The 17,766-nt window shown below is 36.9% G+C and overlaps 1 protein-coding gene across 2 annotated transcripts; it reads right to left on the reverse strand.

The window, feature by feature from the left end:
• Window positions 1-1,580: 1,580 nt before the first annotated feature.
• Window positions 1,581-17,478, reverse strand: LOC133691257 (uncharacterized). Of its 2 annotated transcripts, none has more exons than XM_062111685.1 (16): window positions 16,991-17,478; window positions 13,848-16,553; window positions 13,182-13,620; window positions 12,383-12,611; window positions 11,428-11,592; window positions 10,714-10,986; window positions 10,340-10,585; window positions 8,460-8,852; window positions 6,940-8,346; window positions 6,740-6,796; window positions 5,350-5,778; window positions 3,919-4,142; window positions 3,399-3,532; window positions 2,767-3,018; window positions 2,499-2,677; window positions 1,581-2,390 (listed from the first exon to the last, which is right to left on the reverse strand). In XM_062111685.1, the coding sequence occupies exons 1-16, from the start codon at window positions 17,376-17,378 to the stop codon at window positions 2,271-2,273; spliced, it is 7,641 nt and encodes a 2,546-aa protein (XP_061967669.1). In that variant the 5' UTR covers window positions 17,379-17,478; the 3' UTR covers window positions 1,581-2,270. The 2 variants fall into 2 exon arrangements, with proteins under 2 accessions (XP_061967669.1, XP_061967670.1); XM_062111686.1 differs by having other exon boundaries at window positions 13,848-16,533; window positions 16,991-17,161.
• Window positions 17,479-17,766: the final 288 nt, after the last annotated feature.

Below are 17,766 nucleotides of genomic sequence, written 5' to 3' on the forward strand. Positions count from 1 at the left end.
AAACATGCTCTTGGACTTCAAGTTCATTCATGTTGTCTATGACGCATTGGCGAGAACGAAGAAAGAAATGGCTTCTGTGCCTTTTTTTATTTATTTATTTAAATCTAATCTAAGAGGCGATATCAGTAAGGCAACCATTAAAGTGACATTTCCTAGCTGGATTCACTTTTCAAAGGAGCCATGTGAGAAAAGTTTCGACCGTAACAGTGAATAGTGAATACACCCAGGAACCGTCCTCATAAAAAAAGTTCATAGAGTAAAGAGGACCTAAGATAGATATGCCCTTGATCAAATATGAACAAGTACGTACCAAGCTGCCCGCACGTGGCTCAAATCCAAGTAATATTTGCACTATAGTCTTATCCTAAAGTCATTAGTTCATCATTGCAACTGCCATGAGCCTTCTGGCTACGTAACATGTAATCCAAAACTAATATTAAATATAGTGACTAAAGATTGTTTAGTTTAACAAAATAAAAACCATACTGATTAAATTAGATGCCCAAGATTAAATTAGACAACATTCAAGTTTAGATTATAAATATGCGAACATATATATCATGACAAATTTAGTAAAAATTTAGTAAAAACTAAGCATGCATCCAAGGTATATATTCAAACTCGCAATTAATTTTAAATTAAAGTTCTAATAAGGATACTAGTAAATAAAATATATATGTTTAAATTAAAAATAAAATGAGTTTTTAATTATTGAAACATTTTAAAATTGATCAAGTTTTGTTACTGTTGATAATCAATTTTTTATCTTTAATTTTTCATTATTCTTCACTTGAAGCGAAAAACTTACTTTACCAAGTCTCTTAAGCCTTTAATAACGCCATCTTGTTTCACATGTATTTCTAAACAAAGTTCGGAATTCAAAAAAATTACACTCAATATTTCTTTATAAAAACTGAACTTAAAATATAAGGAAAAAGAATAAAAAACAAGTATTTATAAACACCAACAATAAAGAGAGAATAACTCAAGAAAAATATTAGCTTCTATTTTACTTATCCAAAATACCTGTTTACAAAACTTGAAAATCAAAATATTAATACTTCTAGTTCATGAATGTTTTGTTAATTATAATGAAGGTTCTTCGTTCATGAATTATGAATATTCATACTTTTAATGAATATTCACAATTGATTAATTATTCATAATAATATTTATTCTCATCGTATAATATATTTTAAGAACTAAAAAAATCTACTGATAAAATAAGGATTAAATAACAAATATTTTTTTTATTATTTAAACTTAAACCAAGACTCATGAGTCCCCATACTATTGTTCAATCATAAGGCAATTTGTGAATTTAAAACTTTTGTTATTCTTAGAATAATTTTTCATGCACTTTTCAAAGCACGCTAATATCTCATTGTTAAAATACACATGTTAAATTACAAAAATATTAACTCCAAATATAAATAGACCTCACATATGTTTTATAAACCAATTCCAACATAACATCCATGTCTCCCTCTTTCCGATAATTGGAGCCTGCCCTTGCAACCTTAAAAAAAATTTCATGCATATTTTGGACCAGAAAACACATGAAAAATGAAATCCTGAGATGACTGAAAATGTCGGTTGACTAATTGTCATGAAGGGCTTTCATTACTTGCAATGTCAAGTATACATTGTATTTGTATCAGAAACAAAAAAAAAAAAAAGATGAAGAAGAAACTACGAAGCAACTATGCTTCCACAAGTTCAACAGGAAGCTCTGAATGTACAAATTTGTTCCCTTTCTCATACATACACACATTTACACATGCATAAAGTTGATATCAAAATGTCTTACCACGATACCCCAAACACTCATTATAATTTGGATATTTCAGAAACGCCGTCCCAGCAGGGTTCAGAAAAAACTTACAAGAGCATTTGTCAACGCCAGCGAAAATCTGATTGGTTTAATTGATTGACACCAATCCAAACATCAATACCAGTGGCCAATCTGATTGGTTTAATTGATCCCTTTCTGACTTTCTGGACTTTGTAATGAGTTGAGTAGCTTCAAGTTAGCTTTCTGGGTTTCATTTCTATTCTGTTAGTCCAGACTGACTTTAATGAGACCGACAAAAATTGTTCATCAAGGATCAATTGACAAGAACGTTGTTCTCCAATGCAAATTAACTTGTGTGTGTTTACGTTGGATGAACATATAGCAGTCTGGTGGGAAACAACACCAAACTGCCATCAAGAATCAGTTCCATGAATTTCAAAGTTCTCTGGATTTCTTATCTTGCCAAGAACAGCTCCTAATCAGTAACTGATCCTGTCCTACATTGCTTATCTTTGAGCTGAATAAACTTTACAATGCCATCTCCACCACAGGAAAGAAAACCATGAGAAACAACTTGTATATCTGTCACTGCAGCCTGCAAAATCCAGATATGATCTATTTAGCAGAAGCACAATGACAAAGTAAATTCTACTTTTAAACAAAACCAAATCCTCTGATACAAAGGTCAATCGCAGCTAGTTACCCTGACAACTCCACCAAAACCCCGCGAGCTTGGTTGCAAAAAGGTGCGTCTTTCATGCAATTTTGGCCAATGGCAAACCAACTTGGCTGCTTTGGCGTCCCAAAGTTTAATGTCTCCATCCTTGCTTCCAGTCAAGAACAAACTGGTATGAGGGATTGTGGATATCTTGGTGACACTTCCTTCACTCAGATTATACACTTAAAGTTAGATTCAAAAACCAAAAGTCCATATGTAAGCTTATTTTTCATTATAAAAGAAGCTTCCATACCTAAATGAGCCTTTGGCATGTACCACAGCATCCCGTTTGGATTCTGCCCTCCCAATTGGCTACCGACTCCTGTCTGCATGTCAATATTAGAAGGGAGATTGCTGTTCATGTTGTGCCTTTTAGTCCTTCCAGTTGCTATGTACCGGAAGTCATGAAGTCCAACATCACCATTTTTACCACCAGTTACAATAAGAGGAGAAATAGAACCACTTCCAATGTCATTATCAAAAACAGCAATGGAGCGGGCACCACCTTCACAAAGTCATGCACACACAGGGTTGGTACCAGTGTAGATGAAAGAATATCTGGTAACTAAATGCACAGTGCATGAGATGATATAATGAGTATGTTCTGTGTTTCATCAGTTATATTTCTTTTGGGAACCAGAAAACTAAATTTCAACTTGGATTCTTTGATCATTGTAAACCATGCATTCCTTGTCAATCTTACCAATTGGTTAAGTCAGCACGGGCAAAGTATCTTAAGTGTGAGGATAAGTAATTGGCCAGCCACCTTAGCTTACAGTGGTCTGCTGCTTATTTTGTCTATGATCATGCAATGGAATGTAGAAGACATGGTAAAATCATGCATACAATCAACATTAAGCAGTTACAAAATTAGAATAAGAAAACCTTCATGACAAACAATGGAAGCTCGTGAGGTTGTGGGTGGAGCCAATGTATCCCAGATAACCACATTAGCACCGTTAGAGCTATATCCAGTTGCAGCAATAACTGATCCACTGGAAGTAATGTATGTGACATCCCTGCAAAGGTAATATTATATTAATAACCATGTTGAAACATGGGTAGAACTTCTTTAGCATCAAAGAAGATTCATCATGTAAATTGGTCGAGTATCTTAACCAACCACAGATGCACTGGAAACAAACATTGGTTAAAAGGTTAACACTTAGTGGGCATTCTTCAGTCTTCCTATACTGCTACAGAAGAAATAAAAAAAAAAGGACATTCCCATAAGAGGAAACTTCCTGCAAGAGTTTGAGGGAGTTTCTTTCATTGTTTTGGAGAATTAAGGGATCTTTTTGACCAAGTACATTTGGAATCTGTTCCTTGGACTACTTCAACAGTTCCCAGAAACCCAGTATGGGATCAGTGTAGCCTTGCAAAGTAGAAAGAACGGTATACATACGATGCATGGCCGTTCAAGCAGAGACACGATTCTGTCGGATGGATGTTGCTCCTTCCTCCAACCTCCAGCTGCCAAGTGCAGACAGTTCCATCTAATGCAGCAGTAGCAAATCTATGTCCGTAGTGATCAAACTGCACAGCTGATATTGATGCAAGAGCATATGGTGGGGGAACATTTGCAGCAGGGAGCACCCCATATGTCGCAGTAGCTTTTTCCTTACCGAACTGCAAAGTATTGTGTTGCACATTATCAATGTGTATCATACAGTGACAACATGTAAGACAAAAAAAAATTCACCAACAGCTTCTCTGAGTGGGAAAAAACATCAAATCTTCAATGACTCTCCATCTGAAGAGCCTTTTGTGACTTTCTCCTCCGCACTGATTCGGTGCTTTAAGTAGTGCATGATGTATAATTAAGTGATCATTTAAAAACAACAGTGGCAGTTGGGGAAAATAAGAGACAACAGCTCCGCCATATGATTTTTATTTCAATTGTATCATCACAGTCCCTTTTTTTTCAAAAAAAAAGACTTGTCCATAATTTGCGAGAAACTTAACGATATAAGCAAGAAGATCAGAAATGCCTCATGAGACAATAGCAAGTCTTATCCCCTTCCATTTTTTTCCTAGTCTTTGATTGTATTTGATGCATAGCTGATATCAACAATACCATTTATCAGTGCAAGCCAAGAAAAAACACAAAAATCCCTGTAATAATACTATGTGGTGGAAACAAATGCTGACCTGCATAATTTACAAAAGACGACATTTGAAGAAAGTAGAAACAAAAGGAGGAAAAAGCTTAACATGAAAATAAATTGTGTAGAAAAATCTTATAAAATGAAGCGGGATGTGATTTATGGTGCTATTATTAGCCATAAGTGGTATGATTTCATATAATGACATCATTGCATTAAATGCTATCTCTATTTGTAAGGTTTTTCCATATGGTTTTTTTGTTTGCAAGATTTATTTAAAAGGAAAATTCCTGAAAGGGAAGAACAGTGCAACAGATGCAATTATCATTAGAAGTGTTACACGCATGGATAACATAGGATTTATCAACAATTGATTATTAAAGATATCCAGCAGTTTGTAGAAATTCTATTATTCAGTAGTCAGCAGCTTATTAGAAATCTTGTTCCATACTTCTATTTCCGATCATGGTTGGTTCACCCATTTAATGACTAACCCTAGTTGTTCAAGGTCTTCAACTGTTAATTAGCACTTCGTGTTCCTGTTTTCTATTTGGTTTTGTGCCTTTTAGCACCATCATTAGCCATGCCAGACAGGCTATTAATATTATAATTAATTAATTAAAAAAATTGTTTCACAAAGATTCTACTTGTGTTCTTTTCTTCATAACTTGGGTTTTGTCAGGGAGGCATGATAGAAGTAACATCCATATTTCTTGATCATATTTCCATACCTCCCATAGGTAAATATGTGTATTGCTGGAACCAGCCAAAAAGAAAGGCCTTGAGGGGTGACTGGAGAAAGCTCTTGTACTTGTATTTTCCACAGTAGCTAGTGGATCAACAAACTCCTCAAAATCCTCTTGAACCTCCCAACCCAAGCCTGAGGCACCAATACCAGCATAACCTGGAACGCCAAATGCTCCATTGCCTGTCAAATTTCTCCTTTGTCTTGCTAAAGCACCCACACCAATAGTTGCCCCACCCAACCCAAGGTGTGCCCCTTTCTTGCTCCCAAGACCAACACCAGGAGAGACGCATGTAGGAATTGGGGTTGATTCAGCACCTGCCCAGCCATTTGATGGCCAGTCAGCATCTGACCATATGTACTCTGATTGATCTCCAAAAGGTATCCCATCTTCCCAAGAAAAAAAAACTATTCCCTGAAATAGGTACAATTCAACATTAGATATTGACTGTATATTGAAGACATAAATATGTAAAAGAATGAAACAAACAGAAAAGGAAAAGGAGAGAAGCAACTTCCAACACGCACTGTGCCAGCGATCCCAATAAAATTTTCTTTTCCACTTTATTGCTGCTTATATCAAGCTCATGGAAAGAACCTACTTGACAATTTTTTTCCCTGGAAGAATTAGTTTCTGTACTTTTTTTTGGAACAAAACAAAATTAGTCACTGTCATACATCTTTTTTAAAGTTCACCTCTGATTCTTCAATATTCCACATGAATCTTCAACACTGTCATGAGAATTTCAGCAATAGACACTTATTTTCTGTATCAGATGATTATTTCAGTAAGTATTTACTAACTAAATAAAGACTAAAAAATGAGGAAGTCGGTTGGGTGAAAAAAGGAAGATAAAAAACCTAAAGAGAGGCATCTGTATCATGAGAGGTTAAGATAACACATGTCATGTTCATACAATTTTGGTCTTACTTAGACATCACAGCTACATATAAAACATACACATCCTTCAATAGTCAAACTAAATTATCAAATCTTGTAATCACAATGTTATCCAACACAAAATTAATGCAACCATTTGACAGTGTAAATCCAAAGCAAATATATCATTTGCATACTTGCAATGTCCTTGATGGCCAAAACTAGAGGATGTAAACTGATCTCGAAGTCCTAGTTGCTATTCTAAGAACCTTCAGGCACAGAAGATGACAGATGTTAGAGACCACCCATTGTGATTCCCCTTGACAATAGCTTGGCATGTGCATGGGATGGGACTAAACGTGACCATGCATCAGTAGTGTGGTCAAACAACCTCAGATACTTCTTAGATATTAAAACTCTCTCTTCCAGGGGGTGGGGACACCCATAAAATTTAATCCTTCAGAACAAAAGAAGTAATATGTGTGCAAAAACTAACCTTACGGTTGCTGGCCAGAGCAGCTTGCCTTTCATCAACAGAGTTGATACACAGTGCCTGTGCAGAATTGAATAGATAACCATCAAACATAATGGAAACTCAAGAGATATTATTCACTTTTCAAACTAACTGACTAATGGCACCGAATTAATGCCAGAGCCTTGGATTATGGTTAGGATAAAAGATGTAATAAAAATTACCTCCAAAAGCTCTCCATCTCTCTTATGTACTACTTTAGCATTTTGAAAATGAGACACCTCCTTCGTCATAACTGCATCCTTCTGCCAGGAACTTAAAAAAGCACGGCCATTCCTGAACAGACCAATAGAAGGCGATCCAATTTCATCGCCAGAAGGGCGATTGCCAAGTTTTAATTCATGTTCATAAGTATCCTCAGTTTCAAGCTCTCCAGTTATGCTCATGTATTCATCACTCCATCCTTCATATGATTTATGAGTGAAAAACAGCGATAAATTTATTTCTTCTTGCACAAAACCTTCAGATACCATGCGAGGGTCAGCACAGGCATCCCACAATACATCAAAAGATGATAATTCATCTTTGCTATTCATCATGTCTGCACTGACATCCTGATAGAGAGCTTTGGCTTGAGAAAGACTGGATTCTTTCATCCATACTAGAGTTGGTATTTGTAATCTATTCTCTACTTCCTGCTGCAGGAATAACCCAAGTAGTTTTACATGATAAGATGAAACATGTACAAGCATAGTCCTTAGTAACTTAGCCAATATCAATGAGCAAAACCCAATTTCTTCCTTTCTGCTGATGCTATCAGATCTAAAAATTGTCAAACTAGATGCCAAGGAAGAAACATTGCCATGTGAAACCCCAGAAAAGCAACCATCTTCAAGCTTAATGGACAGCAAATGCAATTGGTGTTTCATGAATCTAGACATGTGCATCCACAAACAAGCCCCTACGACGTGCCATTTTTCATCTTCTGAAAATGAGAGCATTGTTTGTCCATCTTGTTCATGTGATGAACATTTAACAACCTCATGTCCTGATCCTGCATCATCAATTGACAAACTGAATGGCAACTCTGCAATGTAGTGGAGAATGCTCTTGAGATTCCCAATATCAACTTCATAAGGAGTGTGCCCACTAGTCAAAGTTATCAAGAGGGGTTGTACCATCAACAATAGACCTTTTGATTTTCGCTGAAGCCATGCAGATGCAAAATATATATAATACTCAAATAAATCAAGAATAACAAGGGATCTTGAGACATCTTCTGAGCTGGAAAAAATCCTCATAGCAGCTCTTAAACTCCACAATGTCTGCATGATACCCTGAAAATAAAATCCATGCACGTCTGACCAGATGGATTTAACTTTGACAGACATAGTTCCTTCAATATAAAACGGTTTAGGTTGAAAGCATGTTACGCTGCACGAAGTAATAAATCTTGAAAGTAACAGGGAAGCATCTTCTATAAATTTCAAACAAGGCTTATGCAGAAGCGGATATAAGATGAAACTTTCAACACCATCGCTCTTATCTTGTGTATGGTTTCGAGAAGCGTAGTTAACTATGAGATCATGCCCAATAAATGGTAATCCATTACTGCATGACCAAACTAAAATCTGTAAAGCAGAGTTAAAACAAAATTAATCACCATGGGACAGAAAAGGCAAGGGGAGAATAAGTCAAATGACTTGATGATAAGGTACGAGTATTAGAACTGCAAACTACATACCATTTTGATCACGCAGGAAGGAACCACCAAAAACTTCTGCTCAAACATTAAAAGTCCTGTATATAATTTTTCTCGAAATTCTTCTAATAATTTCTCATGTTGGTGAATTTCACAATCCTTGGAGGATGTACCAGGTTGAATGGATCCTACTATAGTGTTAAGCCAACTAGGATGCTCACTCATCAATTTTGAAAAATACTGAAGAGCCAAATCTAATTTACCATGGGACTGCAGACATAAAGCCACATCACCTGACAGCCAGTTACAGGATTCACTAGCAAATGGATTCAAAATGCCATGTAAAATTTGAGACTGATCAACATCTGATACGCTTCCTGGATCAATACCCCCAAGAATGTTCAAAGAAGATTGAAGGCACTCCAAAGCTTCAAGCTGATATTAAATGATATTCGTCAAATTACCATTAGAAGTACAAGAACATAAATTCACAAGTGCACACACACAAATAATAATAATCATGACGAACAAAAGAATATTCAAGTACATGCAAAAACATCATGGAACAGGCAAAAGGCTCTCCAAAGCTTCAATCTTACAATCAGGAATAAAAATTGTAAAATCAATCAAACACATCACTACACGGATGCATGCAACAAGCTACAACAAAGTACTGAATTGTTCAGACTGTAGTTTGATGTTGTTAAACTTGTACCAACTTCAAATAATGTAGAGTAGCTTGGGACAGTCTAAATGGACTACCTAGTTCTAAATTCCCTTGCAAAAAGCTAAGGATTGTTTGGTGCATCTACTACACTATGTTTTGAAGGAATGAAAAGGTGGGGTTAAAACTCCCAACCCTTGTTTGGCTCTCACTTCTAATAGAGGGAAGGGTAGAGTTTTGGAGGGTTTCACACCCTTTAGATCATAAAAATTCTTAACCTTCAATGTCTAAGGTTTAGAGGGGTTAAAATTATTGAATGACAAAAGCATCCTTAATTTAAAAGTAAAAAGTTGCTTCTACCATCAAGCTTTTATTGTGACTCCACCTTTAACAACCTTTTGTTTTCCTTTAGCTGGGATTTGCAAAGTTGATGACTTAAAGGTTTAGAGTTTAAGAAGAAAGGCTCTAGCATTTGTATATTCAATGGACACTTGAATAAGTGAGGTTAAAGGGTAAAAACATATTATAGCTGGAAATATGAGAATACAGCAGGGTTACTAACATTTCCTGGCAGCAACAAATTATCAATGGTTGGACTTGATTGGAATAATCAACAGGTAGGAAAAATAATTTGGTGGGTTTTGCAGCAGTTAGGTAATGGGGTAAGAATTCAAGTTGAATAACAAGAAAAGACTGGAACTAGCATGCTTGCATGGGCTCTATGAACAGAAACAGCAGTTCTTGCAAAATGGGACAGAAAAAAAAAAGTAGAAAGAAAAATACGTTTGTGAGCAAGAATCCGTGGAGAGATGAAAAGATAAATAGAAGAGAATGACACCTGCCTTCAGATACAGAGAAAAGATCAAATAGGCACTAGTAGCGACTATAGACTTTTTGTCCTACTAGAATTTGATATCCTAATACAACAAACCAAAAGAGAGCACTCTTAAGACTATGAAATTCACATAGGACCTCAGACATAATTAAATTATTATCAACTATAAAAAATAAGAAGTAAATGTAAAAAATATGATTCTAAGCCCCAGCATCCCAAAGACTCACACAACTGGTAAAATAGAAACCATGAATTCATCAAGTAAAATACTATTTCATGCCTGCATGGGAAGCATGGGAAGTGATAGGAGGGGCCCTACATTGAAAGTAAAATGGCAAAACACACTAGCAGTTGTAGAAAAATCAAATATTTATACATGAAAGACTCGGCAGTCTATAAAATATGGCATAAAAGTGAACTTACAGGAAGTCCACATCTGTTGAAGGCAGTAGCTGCCATAATCGTAGCCCACCTACGAAGAACTGCAGCATTTTGCTCCCCAACAGCATTCCTCATGCTATTTTTGGATGCTAGTGAAAGACAATGTAGACCAATATGGGGATCCATGAAAGCAGCATTATTTGACGAAAGAGCAGACTTGTCAGTCAAGGAACTTGTTTGGAGACCAAGCATGGTCAGAAAAGACTGAGAAAAATTGCCCAATTCCCACTGCAAACAAATTACAAAATCAAAAAACTGGGGACATGCCATGCTTGCAGCTGTATAGAAGTCTCTAAAGTCTAAAGAGGTCATAAAAAAAAAGGAAAAGACAAGGATGGTATTCACAATCCAGAGACCTCTAGCAGGCTTGCAAGCCAGAAGTCGCCTCTCTCACTTGCAGATGGAAGTATAAACTTTGTAATTAAATGATGTTCCAATGGTCCACCACGACCCTCAATAAGCCGACATATTACCAAGGCAAGCTGTTCATCTCCAAAATTCTTTGCGCATATGGTGATAGCGGAATAAGTGTCACCTCCTAGCAGAAAGAAAGCAATGGCCAACTCCAGCTGATGTCTTCCCATTAAGACATACGCATTTTTCAAAGCGGCTGCTTTATTTTTTTCCTCCTGTAACAATGATAAAAGGGCATAAAAAGACAGCTGATATTATTTCCCCTCTTTTCACGTAGGCATGTTGCATTCCAATAATACAAGTTTATGGCAGCTAAAAAAAAAGAGTAAAAACATGAAACTTCCTAAACAAAAAGAATAAAACTTTAGCTGACAGAATATATATGAGCATTTATGTGGAGTAATTATGCATCTATACAACATGTTTATTGGGGAAATGTAACTGAATGTCCATCTAAATGGTCAAGCAATGGCAAGAAAGAAGATATTGCATGCTAGTGGCATAAATGAGAGCCTCTTTGAGATATTTTCTCTGGCTTTTCACAATCTTTTTTTTTTCTTTATGTTGAACTGGAGAGAACCTCTGGCCTCACAATCTCTTCTGGACTATCTCAGCAACTAAGTCACAAATTGAGGAATCCATGATTTGGCACATACCTGAAAATTGCGAGAGAGAAATGCAACCAAGGGTTTATCCTTTTCATCTTTGCTGATTTTAAAAAGACCAGACAATACTGGAAGTCTATTCAACACAATGTACAAAAGGGCGGAATCTTTGGGATCTTTCTTTCTCAGATATTGTGATCTTGCTAATTTCTCCATCTGCAGTAAAATAACCAGAATTGGTAACAAGAAACGTATACAAAAAGAGGTGTGCAGACATAGACACGAGCACATAGCCAGAGATGAGGTTGGAAAAACGAATTTAATAATGTAATTATTAGAAAACCACATAACAGAGCTGGAAAAAATTCAGTTTGAATACAATGATTAAAATGTATTAGGAGTTGTTGATTATTTGCTATCAATACAATCATCAATTGCAACAATATCTGTTCATCAGCATAGTCCTCAAATGTACTTTTGAAGAATATGTGGCTCATCAACACATGAAATCCCTGACACAACAGCAGTTGCTACACAGATTGACAAATTGCATGAAAGAAAAAACATCAACCACAGTGAATTAATCATCAACAGTGCAAATAGATCTACTGCAAATGCTTTCTTAATTAGAAATCCTATTGCAAGCAGACTGATTTCAAATTTGCATCAAAGTCAATCGTACACCTTGCAAATCTTGGTCTGGACAGCCTTCATAGGAACTACCATTCCTCATGTCAGGAAGCTGGTCCCTCCGTAAAAAGTCAGCATTTCTGGTGTTTCAGCTACTTGTTACTCAACTGCTAACAGTTTCACTAATTGACATGAAATTTCAATGGCACACATGCTCAAGTACAACTAATGCCAATTGGTATAATCAATACTATGGCCCAAACTATGTTGCATAAAAATATGGGGCGGAACTTTCTCTTACAGAGTTACAGTTGAAAGGCAACAGAAGCTTCTTTCATAATATAGAGAGTAAAGAAACAATATCCAAAAGCATTACCCTTGCACGCAGTTGTGCAACATTGGTGAACCAGAATCCAACCCCAAGAGTTTGCATTTCTTTCCATGAAGGTTCATTAGGAAGAAAAGAACTCAATAAATTTTCTTGACAGTCAGAATGGAAGGCCCAGCTCATCAGCCTAGAGTCACCAACCAACTCTTCCACGGAAGGAGATCTACCAAAGCTTCGAAAAAAATGTAACTGCTGAAACTTTAACGACACCCAGAACCTAGAAAGCAACAAGCGAATAAAATCAGTGCCTACAGGCACTCAAGAGAGAATCGGATGATTCAGTATTGCACTAATAAAAACAAACATGGAACAGGCACCATAAGTGAAAGATCAATCTCAGAAATTTTATTCTGTCATAAACATACCATCTTCATCTATTTTTTGCTGATCAGGTTCCATATGTTATTCCAAGTAATTTCAATTATACAGTAAACAGTACACTATCAGTAGTGTTTCACACCAACCATGTATCCTGATCTGGCCAGATATATAAAATTTCTGACCAAAATTTTTATTCTCTTACATTCCAAGCATTGCTATCTTACTGTTCATACAAAAGTTCAAATGCATTATTCCAAAGCATTTCCTTCCCTAATGGATCAACCACCATTATGCTATATCCCTTCATGATATTCAAACATTAATACAAATCTTGCTAGACAAGATTCAAACCAAGATGTGGAGCAACCATACCTTTACTAAACTGGGCATGATAAACAATCATTAGATACATATATCTCAGAGGAAATATTGTATAAACTAGACAATCAACAAAACTCAGAAATACCTTCGCCCAGGTTCATCAAGATTTGCATAGGCACAAGCAGGGTGCTGAACATCGCTGACAAGATCTATAATTGCAAGCATTTCTGACTTCTCTAAATTGGTTAGAGACTCAAAATCATACTTCTCTAGAGTTTCAGAAAAAGCACTAAGTTCAGATTTCGTTGAAGATGCAGCAAACATATTATTAGAAGCATCAGAGGTGAAATTATAGGCAAAAAACTGTGAGGATGAAGTTGGCAATCTTGCATCAGCACTCCACTGAAATCCCTTATTAGTTGAACCAGAATCTTTCAGGAGAAATCCCTCAAAATAATTTGACAAAAGGATCTGTGGAACAATTTTGCTATGATCTGCGGAGTTGTATATCTTCTCAGCCGCACAACCAGAAGAAAGATATTCAACAAGATGCCTCACAGATACATATGCACGTTTCCAGTTTCCTAAACACATCAGAGATTACTTGTATTAACTGGCAGGTCATCAGCCTAAATGAAGTAAAAGAAGCCAGCTTAGAGTCTCGCACAGCTTTCCAAAAACAATTTAATTAAAAAGGTGATCATCACTGCAATTTGAATAATTCATGCAATACCTCAGTGGCTCATTCAAATTTCTGAATTATAAGAATTCAAAATGGATTGTGATGATTTAAATCACTATCCTTAAGTACCTGAATATATGTTCATAATAAGTGCCTCAGGGTGATAAATAGCTAAAGTTCCCGTTAACTTCTCTGCTAGTTCTACCAGACTCCAAAACCCTCGCACAGCATTTGAATGATGTTTGAGTTGAGCCATGGCTACAAACAAACTGCTTGAAGAGCAATCATTTTTTGCATCAAGTTTGTCATGAATTGGGGGTTTGAATCCTCCACTAATACCTTCAATTAATGTTTCTTTGAGATCAATTTCACCATCTGTGAATATGCAAGAAAGGATTTCCTTGTCTTTTCCACCTTTATAACCTTCCCTTATAACATTTGGAGGATATTTGCCCCATTGCTTATCACCTTCAAGAAATAACCATTGACTTAGTAGACTAATGTAGCTATCATGGACAATAATCGCTGTCGCATTGGGCCCCCAAAGGAAGTCACGGATAGCAGGGAAAGTATGAGAAACTGCAATGCAAGACCAGTTGTTGACATTCAAAGATTGAGGGCTCAACAAAGTCTGTCCACCATGATGCTTTTGTGCATATACCTGCATCTCATTATGCATGCAAATCCCAAGAAATAACTGACCATTGCCTAATGTTAACCAATTTAAAGAAATGACATCTCTTCCAACAGCTATCCTATCTTCTAATATAAAACTCCCAGCCCCTATAACGTGTACAGCTTCCCATACATGAAGAATGCTGGTATCATCTAAATGACTACCTGCAGAAATGGTTGCAATCTTCCGACCACAAGCAGTCAAGCATATAGCACTTACTGGGCCTTGATGTGCAACAAACTTACCCACAAGCTCCCACAGTATTTGAGGAGTTGACTGTTTAGAAGCGTTACTTCTCCACAGTTTCAAACTACCATCAGAGCAGCCTGTTGCCATGACATATGCAGGAACACCAGAGCATAGATCTTTATTGGAACCTAAGCTTTCTGGCATGGAAATGAAATCTCCTGGGCACACAACAGAAAAACTTGTAATCTGGTCGTCACAGTATGGCTCTGGTAAATGTGATGAGCATGGATCGACACCAACACAATATCTTCTATCAGCAAAAGTATTTTCAAAATTCAGTACAGGAGTATTTTTATCGTCAAACTTACAGTCACAACAACCTCCTGATAAGTCAAAAGAATGTAAAGTAACTTCCCATGAAATTGGTTGAAAACCCTTCAACCATATCGCCAAGAGCAAAAATCTATTGTATCTGAATGTCTTGTTGCAAGAAGAGGGTAAGGGAACTGCAAAGATATTAGTGGGACCATCCTCAAATGGACCATGACCAGTTAGAGGTATAGTGCCTATGTAGTGGCATATTATGCCTTCTTTGCAAATTTGAGAAATCTTAACTATAAAGCAATCGATTCCACCAGCATGTCCCACTAGAAGAACATGGTCTTCGCCCAATGTTGAAGGTGCCCACCTCAAGCTTGTATATTTAGAACAAGAGTCGTAAGTTGCAAGTTTTCCAGAAAGTTTCCATCCAGGTATCAGTTTTGCGGGACCCAAACTGCAGTTTGAAATGGTAGAAACTATCCAAAATAGAAGCAGTCCATCAGAATCCAAAGAAACAGCCAGTTCCACTTCATAAATATGAGGGTGCATTGCAACCTGTAGTATTTTTCCTGTATGACCTCCATTTAAAACACCACCAGATGAACATGATGAGTATTTATCTATCTTGGATTTATTAAAAGATGCATCCTCTATATCACTAGGTATTTGGGAATACAACAAAGACCTGACCAAGAAATTACAAGGTGAAAGATGCATCAAACTGCATATATTTGGCGGGCCAGACAAGCAGTTCCTCAAGACAACAACCTTATCCAGAAGTAACCAGGCATTGAAATTTGCAAAACCAGCACCATGAAGATGTCCTGCTTCAAGGTCCTCTAGTTCCTGTGTCTTCCATAGTGTAACACGAGGAAACCTTATGGGTGAGATATCATCAAGACAGTGGATGGCCCAAAAAGTAATTCCTCTGCCTGGACCAAACCCAATTAACCACTCACATCTGCCAACTCTGTCATGCCCATTGCCTTCTACTGAAAATGTCTGGCTAATACCTTCTCCAATTCTATATATACCCCCAATTTCAGATGTCCAACTAAAAAATACATCCATACCCAGAGTTCCCTTCAAGACCTGGTTTATCTCAATTACAGCAGCAATGCAAAAAGACTTTCTCATTGTTTTGTGATCATGATTGTCCTTGCCTAACTTTCTTACCTTTCCACTGTCTACCTCAGTCCATAGCCTTAGTGTTCCATCTAAGCAGCATGTTAGTAGCACATGTCTACGCAAATGTTTCTTATCTCGCTGTGCTTGTCGTCCTGTTGATGGCCTCCACTGAATCTTTGAGACAGGCTGAGGGTGATGCAACTCAGTTTTCACATAATCAGATGTTCCATTACCATAACATACTAGCACACAATTGCTAGTCTGGTCAGATCCTTTAACATCTACTTTACTCGGATAAGCTGCAGTAGCTGAAGGTCCCTCAATTGACCAAGTGGCGGAAACCAGATTTTGAGGCTGGTCTCTTTTAAACTTCCAAGCTCTTTCCCAAGACATGTTCCTCCTCCTCCACAAAACCACATCAGTTCCACCGGAAACTATCCCATCCCCCGAACCTGTCCATGTGATTGCTCCCACCTTTGTAGATTGTACAAGCATTGCATTCTGACTCCAACAAAAAGAACCTGAATATGAGTAAGAGATTTTAATTCATATTTACAACATCGGTATGGGCAAAAGATTTTAATTCATATTTACCACATCAAGTAATTAAAAGTTGCAGACACAATCCATTCTCTGAAAGCAATGACAGAGTTCAATGATATTAGTAAAATTAAAAACCATATTGATTACGCAATCAAATCATTTTTCCCATCTTTCTCTCAGAAAAGACAACAAATCAGTTTAATTAAACCTCTAAAATTCATCTGCCAGCATTTATCTCAAGTTCTCCAATCATATCGATCGGAAGTATCGTCTAATCAAATTATAATCGAAACTTTTCTGTCTACATTGCGCAAAATGCACACAATTCAAACTTCCGATTACAGTTCATTTCATTCCTTTTGCTCCATTTTCTCAGCAACCACAAGGAATATCAAATTTCAACTTCGCAACTTACCTTTGGAGCTCGCTGAATCATGCGAGAACACGGAGATACAGTTATCTGACGCGGCCGCAAGCTCACCAATAGACGGGGTCACCGGAGACCAGGAAACGGATTTGACAGGGGAAGAATCGTCGCCGGAGAGCTCGAAGACTTGCTGAAGAATGGGACCGATAGCGGCTTCTTCGGGAGAGAGTGGAGAGGGTAAGTGAGAGATCACTAATAGAGAGGAGGCTCCATACGCAACCCATGAGTAACCGGAAAAGTCAGGTAACCAGTCGATGGTGGAAGCAGAGCGGGTCGGGGCGGGTGGAATGATGTCGGATCTGAAGAGAGAGAGTGGGAGGTGGTCGGTGGGGTTAATTGAGGCTCGAGTAGGAGAGGCAGTGCTTGTTTCGGGCATTTTGGTTTCGCCTGTGATGCGAGGAGAGAGTTAGTGAGAGACCGACGTGACGGATCTGTGTATATAATCGCGGGTTCGATGGTAACCGTTTGTCTTCGAGAAGGAAGAATTATAAAGTATAAGCGAGTCCTTATACTGTATTAGTTGGTAGTTTTAATAATTTATTTTTCAAAGTATAAATTTAAAACGATGTCACCCTTAAAAAAATGTATCAGGTCAATCAAATATCGCGCACATTTTAATTTTAATTTAGTGATCTTTTTAATGGTAGCAGTATTATATTTGAAAAATATTATTTTAAATTAATATTTTTACATTGCTTTAATATATTAATGTTAAAAATAAATTTTAAAAAATATATATAATTTTAATAATTTTTAAATAAAAA

Source organism: Populus nigra, chromosome 4 (assembly GCF_951802175.1).
Source record: "Populus nigra chromosome 4, ddPopNigr1.1, whole genome shotgun sequence".
In the NCBI taxonomy this organism is placed as follows: domain Eukaryota; kingdom Viridiplantae; phylum Streptophyta; class Magnoliopsida; order Malpighiales; family Salicaceae; genus Populus; species Populus nigra.